General features: G+C 43.7%; 2 protein-coding genes across 2 annotated transcripts in view; both read left to right on the top strand.

Annotated features, from left to right (window-relative positions):
* Positions 1 to 4043, top strand: part of CUNH1orf50 (chromosome unknown C1orf50 homolog) — a 9458-nt gene extending 5415 nt beyond the window's left edge. Inside the window, exons 3-5 of the mRNA XM_007955563.1 lie at positions 2027 to 2113; positions 3228 to 3359; positions 3858 to 4043. Coding sequence (XP_007953754.1) covers positions 2027 to 2113; positions 3228 to 3359; positions 3858 to 4043 — 405 coding nt within the window. The remainder of the gene's footprint in view (positions 1 to 2026; positions 2114 to 3227; positions 3360 to 3857) is intronic.
* Positions 4044 to 15064: 11021 nt separating this feature from the next.
* Positions 15065 to 17301, top strand: part of TMEM269 (transmembrane protein 269) — a 14064-nt gene continuing 11827 nt past the window's right edge. The window contains 2 exon segments of the mRNA XM_007955574.1: positions 15065 to 15073; positions 15225 to 15323. Coding sequence (XP_007953765.1) covers positions 15065 to 15073; positions 15225 to 15323 — 108 coding nt within the window.

Here is a 17301-nt window from a genome sequence, read left to right on the forward strand (position 1 = left end):
ATCAAAAAACTAAAAGCCTTTTCAGTCTTGCAGGCCCCGAGTGTCCTTGGGGTTGCTGGAAAGCAGAGCGTGTTCTTAAGCCCCAGGAATCTGCCAGAGCACTGCCTCTTTAAACTGAATACGTCTAATACTAGGTTTGATTATCTTAATTTTGGTGTCTTTTACTCACATGCTGTGCTGTCTAGTCTGATAGCTACATGTGACTGTTGAGCACTTGGAATGTGTGGCTAGTGCAACTGAGGGACAGAATAATTTACTTCATTCTAACTAAATGAAAAATCTGATGATTGGTTCAATAATTTGAACTTAAGTATTTGGAACAATTTGAGTATTGAACTGGCTTTTTCAACTATGCATTTTATGAGATTTAAATATAAATCCAGTATCTCCAGTGAAAATCCGGTGTGCAAATTGAGATGTGTCATAAGTATAAAATAAAGGAACTATGGTGGCATAGTAGGAACTCTGGTAGCTTAGTGCCTAAGGCATTTGATTGTTAACCAGAAGGCTGGTGGTTCAAACCCATCAGCCACTCCTTGGAAGGAAGGTTGGGTTATCTACTTCCATAGAGATACTGCCTCGGAAACCCAAGGAGGGGTTGCTGTGAATTGGATCTGACTCAATGGATTGGTTTGGTGGCATAGTGCCTAAGGCATCTGACTGCTAACCAGAAGGTTGGCGGTTCAAACCCACCAGCCACTCTGTGGAAGGAAGATGGCAGTCTACTTCAGTAAAGATTTACCACCTCAGAAACCCAATGGAGGTCGCTGTGAGTCAGAATCAACTCAGTGGCAGTGGGTTTGGTTTGGTTTGGAATTTAATCAACTTTTCTTGAAAGTAAGCTGGAAATTTTGATAGATTTCAGATGCCTGAGTGATAATTCTTCTCACTACATGACAAGGTAGATTCCTTGATCTGGTTTTAAGCAGTTTCCATTGCTATCAGTTGCACTTTTGGTAAATGACAGCCAGTCTTCTGTGAGCATTATAACTTTGTTTCAGGTTTGTGTCATAGTACATTAAAAAAAAATAAGGATACAAATATAAAATTTAAATAGATGTGATGCAAATAATTCAGCTGAGATAGTGGTCAGATTAACAAATACTTTATGTAGCGAGAGTCTTACATGAACATGTGATAGGAACAATATTGCATTGTCTTGACTTTCATTGTTTTGCAGGAGTTCATGGGAGGGAAGGACAAAGGGAAGGGGTATCTATGGGGAGGAAGTGGGAAGGGAGCTGTTGCCTTGTGGGAAATTGCAGCTGATGTCATGAGACAAAGTGTATGTGAGCTGCTGTATGGAAGATGAATTTGCTCTGTAAACTTTCACCCAGATCACAATAAAAATAAAAAAAAAAAATGAGAAGTATCAAAAAAAAAAAAAAAAAAAGAGTCATCATCCCTGATTTCAGAAATGTTTAAACATGAGAAAATAAATGGTGACATGAAGAATGAGTAGGGTTGGTCAGGCAAAGAGCAAGGGGAATAATGTATTAGAGAGTGTATATTAAGTATTTGAGGGAGCTCTGGTACCATAGTGCCTAAGGCACTTGACTGCTAACCAGAAGGCTGGCGGTTCAAACTCACCAGCCACTCCTCGGAAGGAAGATGGAGCAATCTACTTCCATAGTGATACCACCTCGGAAACCCAAGGAGGGGTCGCTATGAGTCAGGTCTGACTCGACGGCACATAACAACAACAACAACATTAAGTATTTGATATTAAGAGCAGGGGATGTTATGGACTGAAGTTCATTGTGACTGTAGTGTGAAAAGGATGGAAAGCTATGGGAAATAGAAATAGAAAAGGGAGAGTAGTTTATTCTGTGGTGTAGGGTGATGTCAGGTTTGGCGATGCTGTTAAGCTGCAGGTCCTTGGGATGAGTGGGAAGGATGAAAATGGAAAGAATATATCAGGCATAAGCAATGATGTTGACATAACACTTCACATTGAGATCTAAAATAAGAACATCATAGAAATCATCCTTTTCCAACCCACAGTGAGGTCTTTTTTCTCCTATAGGCTGATGAATTCATCCGAGCAAATGCCACTAATAAGCTGACAGTCATAGCTGAGCAAATCCAACATTTGCAAGAACAAGCCAAGAAGGTAAGTAATGACGTTAGGAAGGCTTTCATATTATTCAGCTAGTTCACAGACTGAACTTGTTTATAATCATTATAACTTGTCTTCAATACCTACTAGAAATGTAGAGGTGCTGAGTTAAATAGATGGAATAAGCCTGAGAGGTTTTAAGCTTTTTTTCATTAGGAGAAAGTTCAGAGATAAAGCATTTCAAAGGGCAAAATAAAGTGTTAAGTTATAAAAGAAATGTACTCATTACAGAAAAATAGGAAAGACATTTTGAAACTACCCAAAACCAATAATAGTCAATATTTTGAAGTATATTTTTCTAAAAGAATTTTCACAGCATAGTAAACCAAACCCACTATCATTAAGTCGATCTGACTCGTAGCGACCCTATCAAACCAAAACCAAACTCACTGCCATTGAGTTGATTCCAGCTCATAGTGACCCCCACTGGGCTTCCAAGGCTATAAATCTTTATGGAAGCAGACTGCCCTATCTTTCTTCCATGGAGCGGCTAGTGGGTTCAAACCACTGACCTTTTGGTTAGCAACCAAATGCCTTAACCACCATACCACCAAAACTTAGTGACCCTATAGGACAGAGTAAAACTGCCCCAAAGGATTTCCGAGGTTATAAATCTTTACAGAAGCATCCTTATCTTTCTCTTGTGGAGTGGCTGGTGGGTTTTGAATCACCAACCTTTTGGTTAGCACTGAATGCTTTTAACCACTGAGCCACCAGAGCTCCTTTTTCAGCATAGTATCATAGTGTGATTTTTGTTTCTTTGGAATCATCTGGATTCCACTAGTGCTTTGAGGAGCAAGAGCCTAAGCATTGAACAGCTTTCAGATTTTGATTGAGATCATAGTGATTATGACTGCCTGTTACCTTAACTATAAGGAGCTCTGGAGGCATAGCGGGTAAGACATAAGCTGCGAACAAGAAGGTTAGCAGTTCAAACCCCCCAGCTGCTCCATTGGAGGAAGATAAGGCAGTGTGCTTTCGTGAAGATTTATAGCCTTGGAAACCCAACAGGGGTTGCTATGAGTCAGAATCAACTTGATGGCAGTGGATTTGGTTTTCATTTTTGGTTACCTTAACTTCCTAATTTGTATGTCTCTGTTATTCTTAGATATTGGAAGATGCTCGCAGAGATGCCAACTTGCACCATGTAGCTTGTAACATTGTGAAAAAACCTGGCAACATTTACTACCTTTATAAACGAGAGAGTGGTCAAGAATATTTTTCCATCATTTCTCCAAAGGTAGGAACATTTATTCTTTGCTCAAAAATCTACCCTGGCCTTTGAGAAGCTTAGGGCAGGTGTGTGTGAGAATGTCAGTATGCATGTTGGTAAATAGTTTTCTAGATAATTGTGGGAGATGTGAGCCCAGACACTACTCTAAAACATTTTTTTAAAAAAACAAAACAAAACTGTTGTCATTGAGTCAAGTAGAACTGTGCTATAATCTTTTTGGAAGCAGTTTAGCAGAATTTTCCTCTGCAGAGTGGTTGTATAGGTTTGAACTGCCAACCGTTAGGTTAGCAGCTAATGTGCTTAAATTATTTCACAATCGTTATTTCTGTTAAGGGAGGTATCTGATGTATAATCTAACAGCTCTCCAAGGATGGTCCTGACTGGTTGAAAATGAAAAGCCAAAAAATGTGGGATAAGTAAGAAATGACCTCAGTTTGCCTATACCCTACCCTCAGTTTGTCTATACCCTACCCTCATCAGAACTGACTCTTTTGCCTTCTCTAGGAATGGGGGACAAGTTGTCCACATGACTTCCTTGGTGCCTACAAGCTACAGCATGACTTGTCCTGGACACCATACGAGGACATTGAGGAGCAAGATGCTAAAATCAGCATAGTGGACAAGTTGCTAAGCCAACAAGTGGCCCTGCCTCCATGCACTGAACCCAACTTCCAGGGACTGACACACTGAGAGTGGATTCTGACAAGGAACTGACCGTGGCCTCCCAGTTGCCCCCATTCTCTGTCTTGATGGGAAGTGGCATGAGAATTGAGGGGATGTAGTTGAATCATGAACTTCTTAGAAGGAGACCCTTTGTGCCTGCAAATGCTGTTAGTATTATTACTTTTAGTTGAGATGCTCATGAATTACATTGCTCTGTCTTGAGAGCCTCTCAAGGCCACAAATACTCAACTAGGCAGTTTCAGAGTATTAGTCACTGTCCTTTCCCTCTCCTTCAGCACCACTGTCTTCCCCTAAGTCAGAGCATTAGAGAAAGAAGAGTTTCTTCCTACAAAAAAGCTGATGAGTCATTTTCCAGAAAGGATAATTTTCAGTCTTTTTGTAGCTAGGGGTATTGAAGATTGGGGTTGACACTTGCCTATAAAGTGATGGAACTCCACATTCCCCTGGGAACATGGAGGTTGGGTAATGACCAACGGCTTGGCTTGGCTGGACTAGAGAGGGTAGGATTCTGGTATTTGCACTATTGGCGAGGTTGGGTTGCCCCTTCTGCTGCTCGTGCCCAGTTAGAATGAGTGGAGAATCTGAGGTAGCAGCAGAGGCTGGGGGTTGGGGTGGAGGTCAGCCTCGAAACTCTGAATTTTAGAATTGGAAGAGATGTTAGAGATTGCCTCTGACCATTGTATGGATCTAGACTATAGCCTCCCCAAGGGGGAGATCCAGAGCTTAGCCATCCTCAGTAAAAACAGCCCGCTTAAATGACAACTTTAAAGTATTGTGAGAGTGTTCTGGTTACCTAGTGCCACTCTGACAAGAATATACCACAAAGGGGATGGCTTGAACAAACAGGAGTTTATTCTCTTAAAATTCAGGAGGCTTGAAGTCCGAGTTCAAAGTGCCAGACACTAGGGGCTGTGTGAGATCCCCTCAATCTTGGGCTTCAGCTCTGCCTCTTGTTCCCAGCCCACTGAAGCTGGAGGCATCTCTTCACTCAGGCAGCTACTGGCTGCTGAGGCTAATAAGCCCAATGCCAACAAATAAAATGGCACAGTCCCAATGTTACCAACCACATAGTAGGCCATTAATTCAAGTCCATTGAAAGTCCCAAGGTCAGCAGAGCATGGCAGGCTATTGAACAACCACACAGCTACATGGCAGGGTTCAAGCGTGCCATAAGCTAGAGACTGTCCCCAAGGCTTTTCTTTGTATATAGGAAGCAGATCACAGCCCTAAGGCAGCTACTCAGCTGCTCACAGTAGATTACACCATGGAGGTGATTACCAGTCTCATCATGGGGAATACTACATCCAGCTGCCCAGCCACTTAACCAGACCCAGCCAAGTTGACACACAAACTTAACTACCACAGTGAATATAAGGCAGTGAGGGTGAGAAACAAAAGCATCTGACCTGTTGATTATGAGTTAACCTTGATTAAAACTCATTTTGACCCAAATTGTTCAGGATCTTAAACAGGCTTTTTGGGTGAATCAAGTTGGAGCCAACTCAGTGGCATCTAACAACCACCACCCTACTTCTAGATTCAGACATGTCCCTTGTGTGATTCTACTTCATTTCCTGTTTGTTTAGGAGGAATTAACTAAATTTATGGCATCCAAGCATGGCTATACTTCCTTCAATACCATATAATCTATCACAGGATATTCTAAAAGGAGTGAAGTATGTATTTAAAGGCACAATTACCCTATTTCCTTTCTGGGGATTAATGCCCCTTATGCAGATCTGGCTCTTAATACCCTGACCCCATCCTGGTGTTCATGGCCTTTCTTTGTAAGCTGCCCTCCCTGTGGGCTGTAAATGCTCTGCTGAGACCTAGCACAGGATGGGGCTGCAACCTGATGTTATGTGCCATCCAGTTGGCTCTGACTCATAGCGACCCTCTGTACAACAGAATGAAACACTGCCCAGTCCTGCTTCAGCTTCACAATCCTTGCTATACCTGAGCCCATCATTACAGCCACTGTGTCAGTCCATCTTTTTGAGGGCCTTCTTTTTCATTGACCCTCCACTTTACCAACAATGATATCCTTCTCCCGGGAATGGTTCCTTCTGATAACATGACCAAAATAGGTGAGACAAAGTCTGGCCATTCTTGCCTCCAAGGAAAATTCTGGCTGCACTTCTTCCAGGACAGATTTGTTAGTTCTTTTAGCAGTCCACGGTACTTTCAGTGTTCTTTGCCAGCACCACAACTCAAAGGCATCAACTCTTCTTCAGTCTTCCTTAGTCATCCATCGTCAAGCTCTCACATGGATATGAGGCGATTGAAAATACCATGGCTTGGGTTAGGCGCACCTTAGTCTTTAAAGAGACATCTTTGTTCTTCAGCTCTCGAAAGAAGTCTTTTGCAGCAGATTTGCCCAGTGTAGTACCTCATCTGATGTCTTGATTGCTGCTTCCATTGGTGTTGATTATGGAATTACATAATATGAAATCTTTGACAACTTCAGTCTTCACCATTTATTGTGATGCTGCTTATTGGTCCAGTTGTGAGGATTTTTGTTTTATGTTGAGTTGCAATACATATGCAGGTTGTAGTCTTTAATTTTCATCATAAGTTCTTCAAGTCATCCTCACTTTCAGCAAGCAAAGTTGCATCATCTGCATATTGTTAGTAAGTCTTCCTCCACTCCTGATGCAACGTTTTTCTTCATATAGTCCTGCTTTTCGGATTATTTGCTCAGCATACAGATTGAGTAAGTATGGTGAAGGATACAATCCTGACACACTCCCTTCCTGACATGGTAAAACTTGACATGGTCAAAGAAAAAAGAATTAACAGAAGTGACAGTTTACATGAGCACACTCTGGAATCTGCTGTAAAAGGCTCTCATGAGATGCCACAGAGCTTGGCGCAGGGTGGCGGTATACGTAGGGGAGAAAAACATTAGTGTAGTTGATTCTGACTATTGAAAGTGTCCCAGGTTTCTAGACGGTTCAGACCTGCATGAAGTGGCACATTTTGAGTAGGTGCTTGTATTATCTGTTGATTAAGAACATCTCTTGCTCAAAACAACACTATTTCAGAGTTTTGATGGCTCAGAAGTCCAGGAATGACTTAGCTGGCTCCTCTGGTTCAGGGTTTCTCAAAAGGCTGCAATCAGGTCATCATTGGCCAGGGCTGGATCTCACTGAAGATTCTACTGGGGAAGGATCTGCTTCCAAACTCATTGATGTAGGCAGAATTTCATTTCCTCAAGAGTTGTAGGACAGGGACAGTTTACTGACAGACTGTTAGGCAGAGGAAGTCCTTAGTTCCTTACTGTATGGGCCTCCCCAACATGGCAACCTCCTTCACCAAAGTCAACAAGGGAGAGAGTCTACTAACAACAGAAATGGCCTCCCTTCAGATTTGCCACATTCTATTAGAAGCAAGTCACTCTGTCAGTCTTCCTCACTTGATCTCACACAAGGGTGTGAATAACGGGGCAGAGATAGCTGAATTGTTGAACAGGTCTCAGACTCTTGTCTATCACAGTGCTCAACTGAGAAGGCCCCTGTTAAGAGAGGCAGTATTACCAAGTAGTAGGCATGTTAGTGTTGAGGTTACAGACTCGGACTTGATCTAGTTCTGATAAAATAACCTCCCAGTTGGTGTCCCTGCGTCCTTCCCTTCACCCTCTCCAGTCTATTCAGCAGAATCATCAGCTTAATCTTTTGAAAATGCAAATTCCCCTCACTCTTGATAGTTCCTAACCACAGAACTGGGAAGTGTAGTGACTCAAAAGGAAGAGACTTCTTTCTGTTCATTAGGATGTGCTCTTTGCACTGACCACCAGGTAGTGCCATTGCTGTTTCCTGGTTAAGTGAATTACAAAGTTTAGGGATGTTTAATGGCAGAGTAAGGATGATTTTGGAGGTAACATCCCTAGGGGACTAGGATCCAAAGATTATATGTAGTAACCACTTTTCATTTGCCCAAAAGTCTGTCCATCCATCCATCCAACAGTTTAGTATTAAATGTCTTTTAGGTTGCAAGTTCTGGAGGTAACTGCTAAAATAAGAAAGGCTTCCATTTCTAAGAAGGTCTAGTGGGGGTAGAAAAGCCAAACTTTGCAATGTGGTATAAGGGCTGTGAATATTGACTACACTATGGACTGCCAGATGGATGAACAAATCTGCCTTGGAAGGACAGCCAGAATGCTCCTTGGAAGTGAGGATGGTAAGACTTCATTTCATGTATTTTGGTCATATTTATTATCAGGAGGGGCCAGTCCTTGGAGAAGGCCATCATGCTTGGTAAAGTAGAAGGGCAGTGAAAAAGAGGAAGATCCTCAAGCAGCTGGATTGACAGTGGCTGTGACAATGGGCTCAAGCATTGCAGTGATTGTGAGGAGGGCACAGGAGCAGGCAGTGTTTTGTTCTGTTGTACACAGGGTCGTTATGAGTTGAATCTGACTCAAAAGACACCTAACAACAACAGAGGACCTCAGTCTAGAAGAGACAGCTATAAAGGAATTAAAAGAGTAAGACGTGTACATGAGATAACATACGAGTGTTCAGTTGAGTGTTTACTGATGCCGTCTCTGCTTAGCATGCAGAGATTTCATGAACACCTTACTCTGTGCTAAGTTGTTTATTTTTTCATCAGGTTCTCACAGAAATAGGATACAAGTCAAGGCCAGGGAAGTAATTTATCTAAGGATCAGTTATCTAAGCAATTGAGTCCGCATCGCTCTGGCATTGAAGCCCGTGTGCAAAACCCCTCTCAACAGATATGGTTCATTCCTTCCCTTAAAGAACTGAAGCTTGGAGAAGCAAGGTACCTAGTGCCTGGAGAAAAGAGTTCTGGTGGCACTGTCATTAAAGCATTGGGCTGCTAACCCAAAGGTCAGTGGTTCAAACCCACCAGCCACTCCATGAAAGATGAGACAGTTTGCTTCTGTAAAGATTTACAGCTTTGGAAAGGAAGGCAGTTCTACTATGTCTTACAGGGTGGTTATGAGTTGCAGTCGACTTGATGGCAGTGAGTTTGGGTTTGGGTAGTCTGAAGCAGCATTTGATTCAGTGGACCATTCCCTACTTGAAAAGTTTTTGTTCATTTGATTCTAGAGTATTACCATCTCCTGTTTTCCTGCTGCTTCAGTGACTGCATCTTTTCTGTCTCATGATCTCTTCCTGATGCCTATACTTTGGACTACTCTGGAGCCAGGTCCTTTGCCCTCTCTCCTTCCATCCTCTCTGCTAGGTGATCTAATCCATTCCCATGAATTTAAATACCATCCATATGCTGCTAACTCTTACATGCACGTCTCATGCCCTCATCTTTCCCTGAGTTCCGAGCAGACTTGCTTATCCAAAGCCCTACTTTACATCTCCAAGACTAAGTACCTGAGTTCTCCCCCAAAACCTATTTCAACAGCAGTCCTCTGTCTTTCCATCAGTACCTATTTCACCTTGTTGCTATGGTGAAAACCCTAAATCATCTGGATTCCATTTGTTCTCCCCACACCAATCAACATGTCTTCTTTGCTCCACCTTTATAGTATATCCCAAATCTGACTGCTACTCACTCCTGCACACCCCTACCACTTTAGTCCATGCCATCAACATCTCTAGCCTCCCCACTACTCCGACTCTCATTCATTCTGTCCATAAAGACTGAGACTCATCTTTTTAAAATATAAATTGAATCATACCTATACTTTAAAACATCCCAAGGATTTCTCATTATGCTTAGAATAAAACCAAAACTCCTCTCCAAGGATCTATGTGCTCTGCCACCATGTACTCACTGTGTTCCTGCTACACTGGCCTCATGTTCTAGACAGCAAGGTCCTTCCTGCTTCAGGGACTTTACATTTGCTGTTCAATCGGCCTGGGACATTGCCCCCACAATTTTCACACAGTTTGCACTTTATAATCTAGGTCCCTGCTCACATATCACTTCCCCTGTTGGGAATACCAACTCATGGCAAAGTAACTTCTGATCCTGCTTGTTTTTGTTTAGTTTTGTTTTTGTTTTGAAAGTGCTTACCATGACCAAACATCATTTGTTGCCTCTCCCTCATACTTGACATACTTAGACAGCTCTGTAAGGACGGGAGCGGTGTTTATCTTGTTTCCCCCTATATTCCTAGCACCTAAAATAAAGCCTGCCACATAACCAATACTCAAATATGAATGGATGAGTGGATCGACATCTGTAGTTCTGTGCTGACTTACATCCTGCAAAGGCTCTAGTCATTGTGGCTAAGAGAAATTTAATGTGAGCCGCATACGTTTAAATTTTCTAGTTATGTTTAAAAAGTAAAAAGGAGAAATAACCTAAGTGCCCATCAACAGATGAATGGATAACCAAACTATGATACATTCACACAATGGAATACTACGTAACATTAAAGAATAAGGAAGAGTCTGCAAAACACCTCAGACGTAGATGAACTTAGAGGACATTATACTAAGTGAAATAAGCCAATCAGAAGGATGACTATTGTATGAGTCCATTTTATAAAAAGTCAAAGGGTTACGCAGGGAAGGAAATTTACATTGTTGGTTACCAGTGATGGGAAGGAAGAGAAGGGAAATTTTCTGTCTAGTTAAGAATCATGGATTGATTTGGATGAAGGGGAAGGCAATATAACAAAGTATGACAAGCACAACGACAACAGGGAAAAGGAGGACACAAATGTGCACCAAAGATACAGACAAAAGCTATTACATATACAATACAGCACTACCAGTTACAGCAAATGCTAGTCTTTGGGTGGATGCATAGACAGGTGAGAAGATCAGGTGTGGGTAGGCAAATGGGAGTATACCTATGACCACAGATAGATTCGGCTGATGGTATTCTGAAATGTGTATTTGAGCTAAAAAAAAAAAATCCATATATATTTTAGAACTAACATGGGACAAGATTGGGAGTAGCTTCTCAGTGATAACCAAACACCTTGAGGGAGTAAGTCACCAGGCCTGTGGGCTGAGGACCATGGTCTTGGAGGACATCAAGCTCAACTGACACAACATAGTACATAAAATTCTTGTTCTATGTGCTACTTTGGTGAGTAACAATTGGGGTCTTAAAAGCTGTCAGACAGCCATCTAAAATGCAACTATTGGTCTCCCCTCATCTGACACAAAGAAGACTGAAGAAAATCAACATCATATGGAAACAATTAGTCCGAAGATCTGATGGGTGATGGGAACCTTAGCCTTCATGACCCTGAAACCATAAGAACTAGATGATGCCTAGCTACCAATGCCCACCACTTGGAATGGGATCACAACTGGAGATCCTGGATAGGGTGGGAGGAAAAAATGTGAAACAAAATTCAAAGACACAAAAATGATCGGAATTACTGGTCAGATAGAGACTGGTGGAACCCCTGGGTTATCCTTCTGGCCTGGGACTAGACTCATTATGTGCATTAGCTCTCAGCCAAATAGTAGAAAGGCCTACAAGGAGAACACCTACCCCAGGGAGATGCACCCACCTACCCTAGGGAGATGCACCTCTTAGATCAGTCGGCCATGAGAGACCAGAAGGGCATCATTTGCATAGATGCAAAGCTGGACAGACAGGAATGCATAGATAAGAAGGGCACAGGGAGGAGATAGTCACTGGGAGGAGAGCTTTTTATTGTTGGGATTGTAATTGGTGCCGTGAAACCAAATGTGCATGAACTATTTAGAGTTCCTTTGTAAATTTGCACCCAAATCAACAATAAAAACTCCTTTGTAAATTTGCACCCAAATCAACAATAAAAACGTTTTTAAAAAGTAAAAAGGAATAGGTGAAGTTAATGAGACATTGTATTTAATACAAGATATCCAAAATAGTATTTCAACAACTGAAAGCTTGTTAGTGAGTTGTATATGTTTTTTCTTTTTAATTAAGATCAAACTCTGGTGTGTATTTTACATACATCTCATGAGTTGGAATTGACTCATTGGCAGTGGGTTTTCTTTGGTTTTCAGTTGGGACTAGCCACGTTTCAAGTGCATGTGGCTAGTGGTTGCCCTAGTAGACAGCACAAGTCTAGATAACCTAACCTGACTGTTCTTGTTTTCTACTTCCTGTGGGAGCTCTGGTAGCGTAGTGCCTAAGGCACTTGACTGCTAACCAGAAGGCTAGCGGTTCAAGCCTACCAGCCACTCCTCGGAAGGAAGGTTGGGCAATCTACTTCCGTAGTGATACTGCCTCAGAAACCCAAGGAGGGGTCACTATGAGTCGGGTCTGACTCCACAGCACATAACAACAACAACAACAACATAAAATCCAGAACTAGAGGAGACTGGAAACTTCTGGCAGGAGGGGCGTTGATGTTTAAACATTTTAAATACTATAAGATACCCCCCCCCCAAAAAAATCTACATGATTGTAAAAAAAAAAAAAAAAACCACAGGGTCCCTTTCTCATTACCTTTAATTGTTATTAACATGTTCCTGCTGTGCTCTTATTAGGCCATAATGGAAATGATTCTTGTAACTCATTGGATTCCGTTAGAGCCAAAACCTCTTGCTAATGTATTTTACTCAAAGAGAAGTGCAACATCGTTTTCCTCTTCACCTTGCTGAAGTTGCTCCCCAGTGCCTTGAGTTACACTTCAGTCTGGTCACCAGAGCAGAGGCAGCCCTGGCTTCCCTGGACTGACTGCTAGTCTCTCTCACTGTGTTGACTGTGACCTATTTCCACAAGGAACAAGGAGGGGTCACTATGAGTCGGGTCTGACTCGATGGCACATAACAACAACAACAACATAAGATGCAGAACTAGAGGAGACTGGAGACTTCTGGGAGGGGGGTTGCCTTTTCCCCCTGTTCCTTTTTCCCTCTTCTGAAGGAAGCCTTGGGAATATCCAAGCCAATAGACACATCCTTAGAATAATAATAATGATAATGATTGAGTTTCTGCTCTGTGTCAGCATTTCATAGACATTTATTCTCACAACAATCCCATTTTACAAATGAACAAACAGGTTCAGGGAAGCAAAGTAACTTGCTCAAGTTGTCACACTGGGTAAGTGTTAGAGCTGGAATTTAACCTTGGTTTAAAGCTAAAGCTTGCCTTAAAACCCTTATGGTGTAATTTTAAACTTAGCCCCTTTAATGGTCCACATGACAGACAAATTAAGAGAAACACACAGGATAGGACGCTGACCTGACTCTTGGGCTTGGATTGATAGCACACCTTTATTTGCTTCTATCTTGGTTCTCCCATTAACTTTCTCAGAGACACCTTATGTCTGACTTTAGTGTCAGACAGCTTTCAGGTCTCAGCTCTACTACTCACTAAGAGTAACCATCAGTAAGATCAACTCCCTGAATCTCCATTACCTTTTCTGTAGAATAGGCATGCTAATAATAACCTCAGGGGGTGTTAAGAAGATCCAATATGACAATGTAATGTCTGTGAAGCATCTACCAAGGTGCCCATTGCCTAGTAGCCACTCAGTGCACACTAGCCCCTGCTTCCTTTCCCCTCTTCTGCTTGGAAGGAAGGTTGGGCAATCTACTTCCGTAGTGATACTGCCTCGGAAACCCAAGGAGGGGTCTCTGTGAGTCGGGTCTGACTCAACGGCACATAACAACAGTTGCAAGGATAAAGGAGCACAGGTGACTCAACAGTTAAGCAGAAATGGTGGTTCCAACCCATCCAGCGGCTTGACAGGAGAAAAGACCTGGTGATCTGTTCATGTAAAGACTGGAAAAAACCCATGGCCATTAGTCAATTCTGACTTCTAGTAAACCCTAGGGGGCAGTTCTACTGTGTCCTATAGGGTTGCTTTGAATTGAAATCCACTAGAATACAACAACAACAACAGCTGCAAACAAAAACCCCACTGCCATCAAGTCAACTCAAAATGACCCCATAGGACAGAGTAGAACTGCCCCATAGGGCTTCCAAGGCTGTATTTTTGGTGAGCAGTTGAATGCTTTTAACCACTGCATCACCAGGGCTCCTACAACAGTTCCAAGGATAGGCAAAGTGTTACTTGATCTTGTAGCTCCACCCTAAACCACCCTCATTTGAATATTCTGCACACAAAAAAACTAAACTAACTCACCGCTATTGAGTCACTGCTGTTGAGTCGGATCTGACTCATAGCAACCCCTCCTTGGGTTTCTGAGGCAGTATCACTACAGAAGTAGATCGCTGCCCCAATTTAGCATTAGAGTAGGTTGGAGAAAGTGAAACAGATGAGAGTGGAGGGCCCTCACTTAGAACAGGTACCTATAATCCTATTCAGTACTGAAAAGCAACACCCCCATTCGGTGTAGCACACTGTCCATCAAACAACATCAGTCTACAATCTCAGAGATAATCTTACCCCGTCCCTTAGTCCTCTCCCACACCCTTCCGGATTCTACATCAGGCTCGGATTCCAGCTGTTTCTTCCCATTCCCTCTGTCCCTGTCCAACAGTTTGTCATTCTTCAGGCCTTCCTCACCCATCATGCAGTATTACAGATCCTTCCCCCCACACTGGCTGCCAGAATAATCTTTCTAAAACAACCTAACCACATCACTTCCCAGTTTAAAAGCCTCTTCTTCAGGATTGGGTCTAATTGCTTACTTGTCATTCATCCAGTAAATATTGAGGGAGGGTGAGTTTCCTACATGCCTAAACTAAAACCAAACCCCTGCCATCGAGTCAATACCGATTCATAGCGACCCCCTCTGGGTCTCTGAGGTGTTAAACCTTTGGAGAAGTAGATTGCCCAGTCTTCCTTCCACGGAGTGGCTGATGGGTCTGAACTGCCAACCATCTGGTTGGCTGTCGAATGCCTTAGGCACTAGGGCACCAGAACTCTTTTGCTACATACCTTGGCATTCTTATAGAGGTACAACAGGTGAACTTGACCCCTGCTCACGTGTAGTTTCCATTGCAGGGGCCCTTCACAGTCAAGACCCCCACATCCCTTTACAACCCCATCTTTGCCTCCTTCCTTCCAACAAGTCTCTGACACACCGTGCACTCTGAAACCAGGGACTGGACTCTGCACACAGCAAGTCACCATGCAATTCAGGTCTCTTCATCTGTGAAGCCTTCCCCAACTGGGCAAGATGGACAGTGTAGTCTCCTCCTCTCAGTTCCATCCACCCTTCTCCTACGTTCCCCGCTCCCCTCCCCCCATAACTACGAGACAGGGAAACTGAGGCCCCTCTTCCCGAGACTAGAGACCCGCAGCCCCTCCCCTCCTCCAGGATTATGAGCTAAGAGTAGGGGGTAGGAGGCTGGCCTGGGCTGAGCCCCTCCACCGCACAGGAAGCGGGGAAGGAGTGAAGACCCTCTACCCCCCATCTAGCAATGCCTTCTCCCCAAGTAAGCCATTGCGGCGCGGAAGGGGTGAGAGATGTCCCTCCCCAGGGTGCCATCTGCGACCAGGCTCCCAGAGGAATGAGATGCCCTGAACTGCTTCGTCCCTTCCCCTAGGTGACCCTAGAGTCGAGTGGGACCTTGAGCAGGCGGCGGGGCAGTTCCAGGAGAGGGAGCGTAGGTATCTCTGGCTGTGGCGGAGCAGGGTCCCGGAAGCGGCCGGCCCCTGTTGGAGGATGGGTTTTGGCCTGTAGGGGGAGGATAGGCTGGAGTGGGTGGCGCGGGAAGAGGCAAGGGCGTAGGGCGTCTCTAACGTGAGAACCGTGGCGTGCTGTCTGCGGGTTTGTTCGCTGCCTGTTGGGAAGCACCGCCTGGATCGTTCTCACTCCAGTGCTGCACCCAACTGTTTCCCCCTAAGGATACCTCTCAGCCACTCCTGGGAAGGAAGGTTGGGCAATCTATTTCCGTAGTGATACTGCCTCGGAAACCCAAGGAGGGGTCGCTATGAGTCGGGTCCCACTGGATGGCAAACAACAACAACAACAAGCATACCTCGGGAGCTTTGGTAGCGTAGTGCCTAAGGTATTTGACTGCTAACCAGAAGGCTGGCGGTTCAAACCCACCAGCCACTCCTCGGAAGGAAGATGGGGCAATCTACTATCCGCAGTGATAGTGCCTCAGAAACCCAAGGAGGGGTCGCTATGAGTCGGTCGGACTCCGAGGCACATAACAACAAGAAGGAAGCCTCATCCGCATTCATTTCAACTCTCCTTTGGCCTTTGGCCTAACAGTACCAACGTCCTGCCAGGTCTCCCTTATGTCACTTTCTAGTCTTGCTGTTTTCCTTTTCTCCAGTTTCTTCCGTTCCAAACCTTTCTTCACTCCAATGCCTTGGAGTGACTAAGACACTGCCCTAGCAAACATCACCCTCACCACTATATGCAAATCTACGATCAGACGCCTGCCGGTCACACAAGGAGCACTCTTACTGTGGCTTCCCCGACAAAGCCACCTCCAGCCACCCCCTGTCTCCGGGGATCCAACCTCCTCATCTTTGTGCCTTTGTGCTTGTAATTCCCTTTCTCAGGAATGCCCCCTACTCGTGTATCCGAGAATTCTGTGTCACCAAACCAAAGACCAAACCCGAGTCATAGCGACCCCTATTGAGTTTCTAAGGTGGTAAATCTTTAGGGAAGTAGATTGCCCCATCTGTGTTTGAACCACCAACCTTCTGGTTAGCAGTCAGATGCCTTAGGCACTGCACCACCAGAGCTCCTTGTAAGTATCACAGTATTAGTGAAATCTTTCCCTGCCTCCCACCCCAGACTAGTCTCCTCTTCCCCTGTGGATGGCGACATCTTGGACATTCCTTGTCCAACATCACACTTGCCACACACTTAGCATTCAAATAACTGTACACATCTGCCTCCCCAAGCAGACTCTGAGCTCCTTGAAGGTGCATGGTTCTTGGTCTCTGTGTTCCAGTGCACAAGGCCTGGCACAGAGCAGGCATCAGTAAAAAAAAAAAAAATGTTGTAATGAAAGAAAGATCATAAGTTAATGAAGGATCATAAGATGTGGGTAGTTGCCATTACTAGGTCCATATCCTAAAGAAGTGAGAGGCAGGATACAAACAGATATATACACACCCATGCTGGTCACAGCACTATTCACAATAGCAAAGTGATGGAAACATCCTAAGTGCCTATCAGCTGAGGAATGGATAACCAAAATATGGAATACTATGCAACTCTAAAGAATAATGTACTATCTGCAAAGTAACACATAATGTAGATAAACTTGGAGAACATTGTGCTCAATGAAATAAGGCAATCACACAAGGACAAATACTGTATTAGTCCACTATTGTAAAAAAGTCAAGGATAGGTTTATATATGGAAAGAAACTTCCTTTGTTGGTTGCCAGAGAGGGGAGTGCAGGGGAGGCTAAATTCCTAGATAGGATGAAAAAAAAAAGTATATAT

The sequence above is a fragment of the Orycteropus afer genome, unplaced genomic scaffold (genome assembly GCF_000298275.1).
Source record: "Orycteropus afer afer isolate SDZICR_OR568_19922 unplaced genomic scaffold, OryAfe1.0 scaffold00510, whole genome shotgun sequence".
NCBI lineage: Eukaryota > Metazoa > Chordata > Mammalia > Tubulidentata > Orycteropodidae > Orycteropus > Orycteropus afer.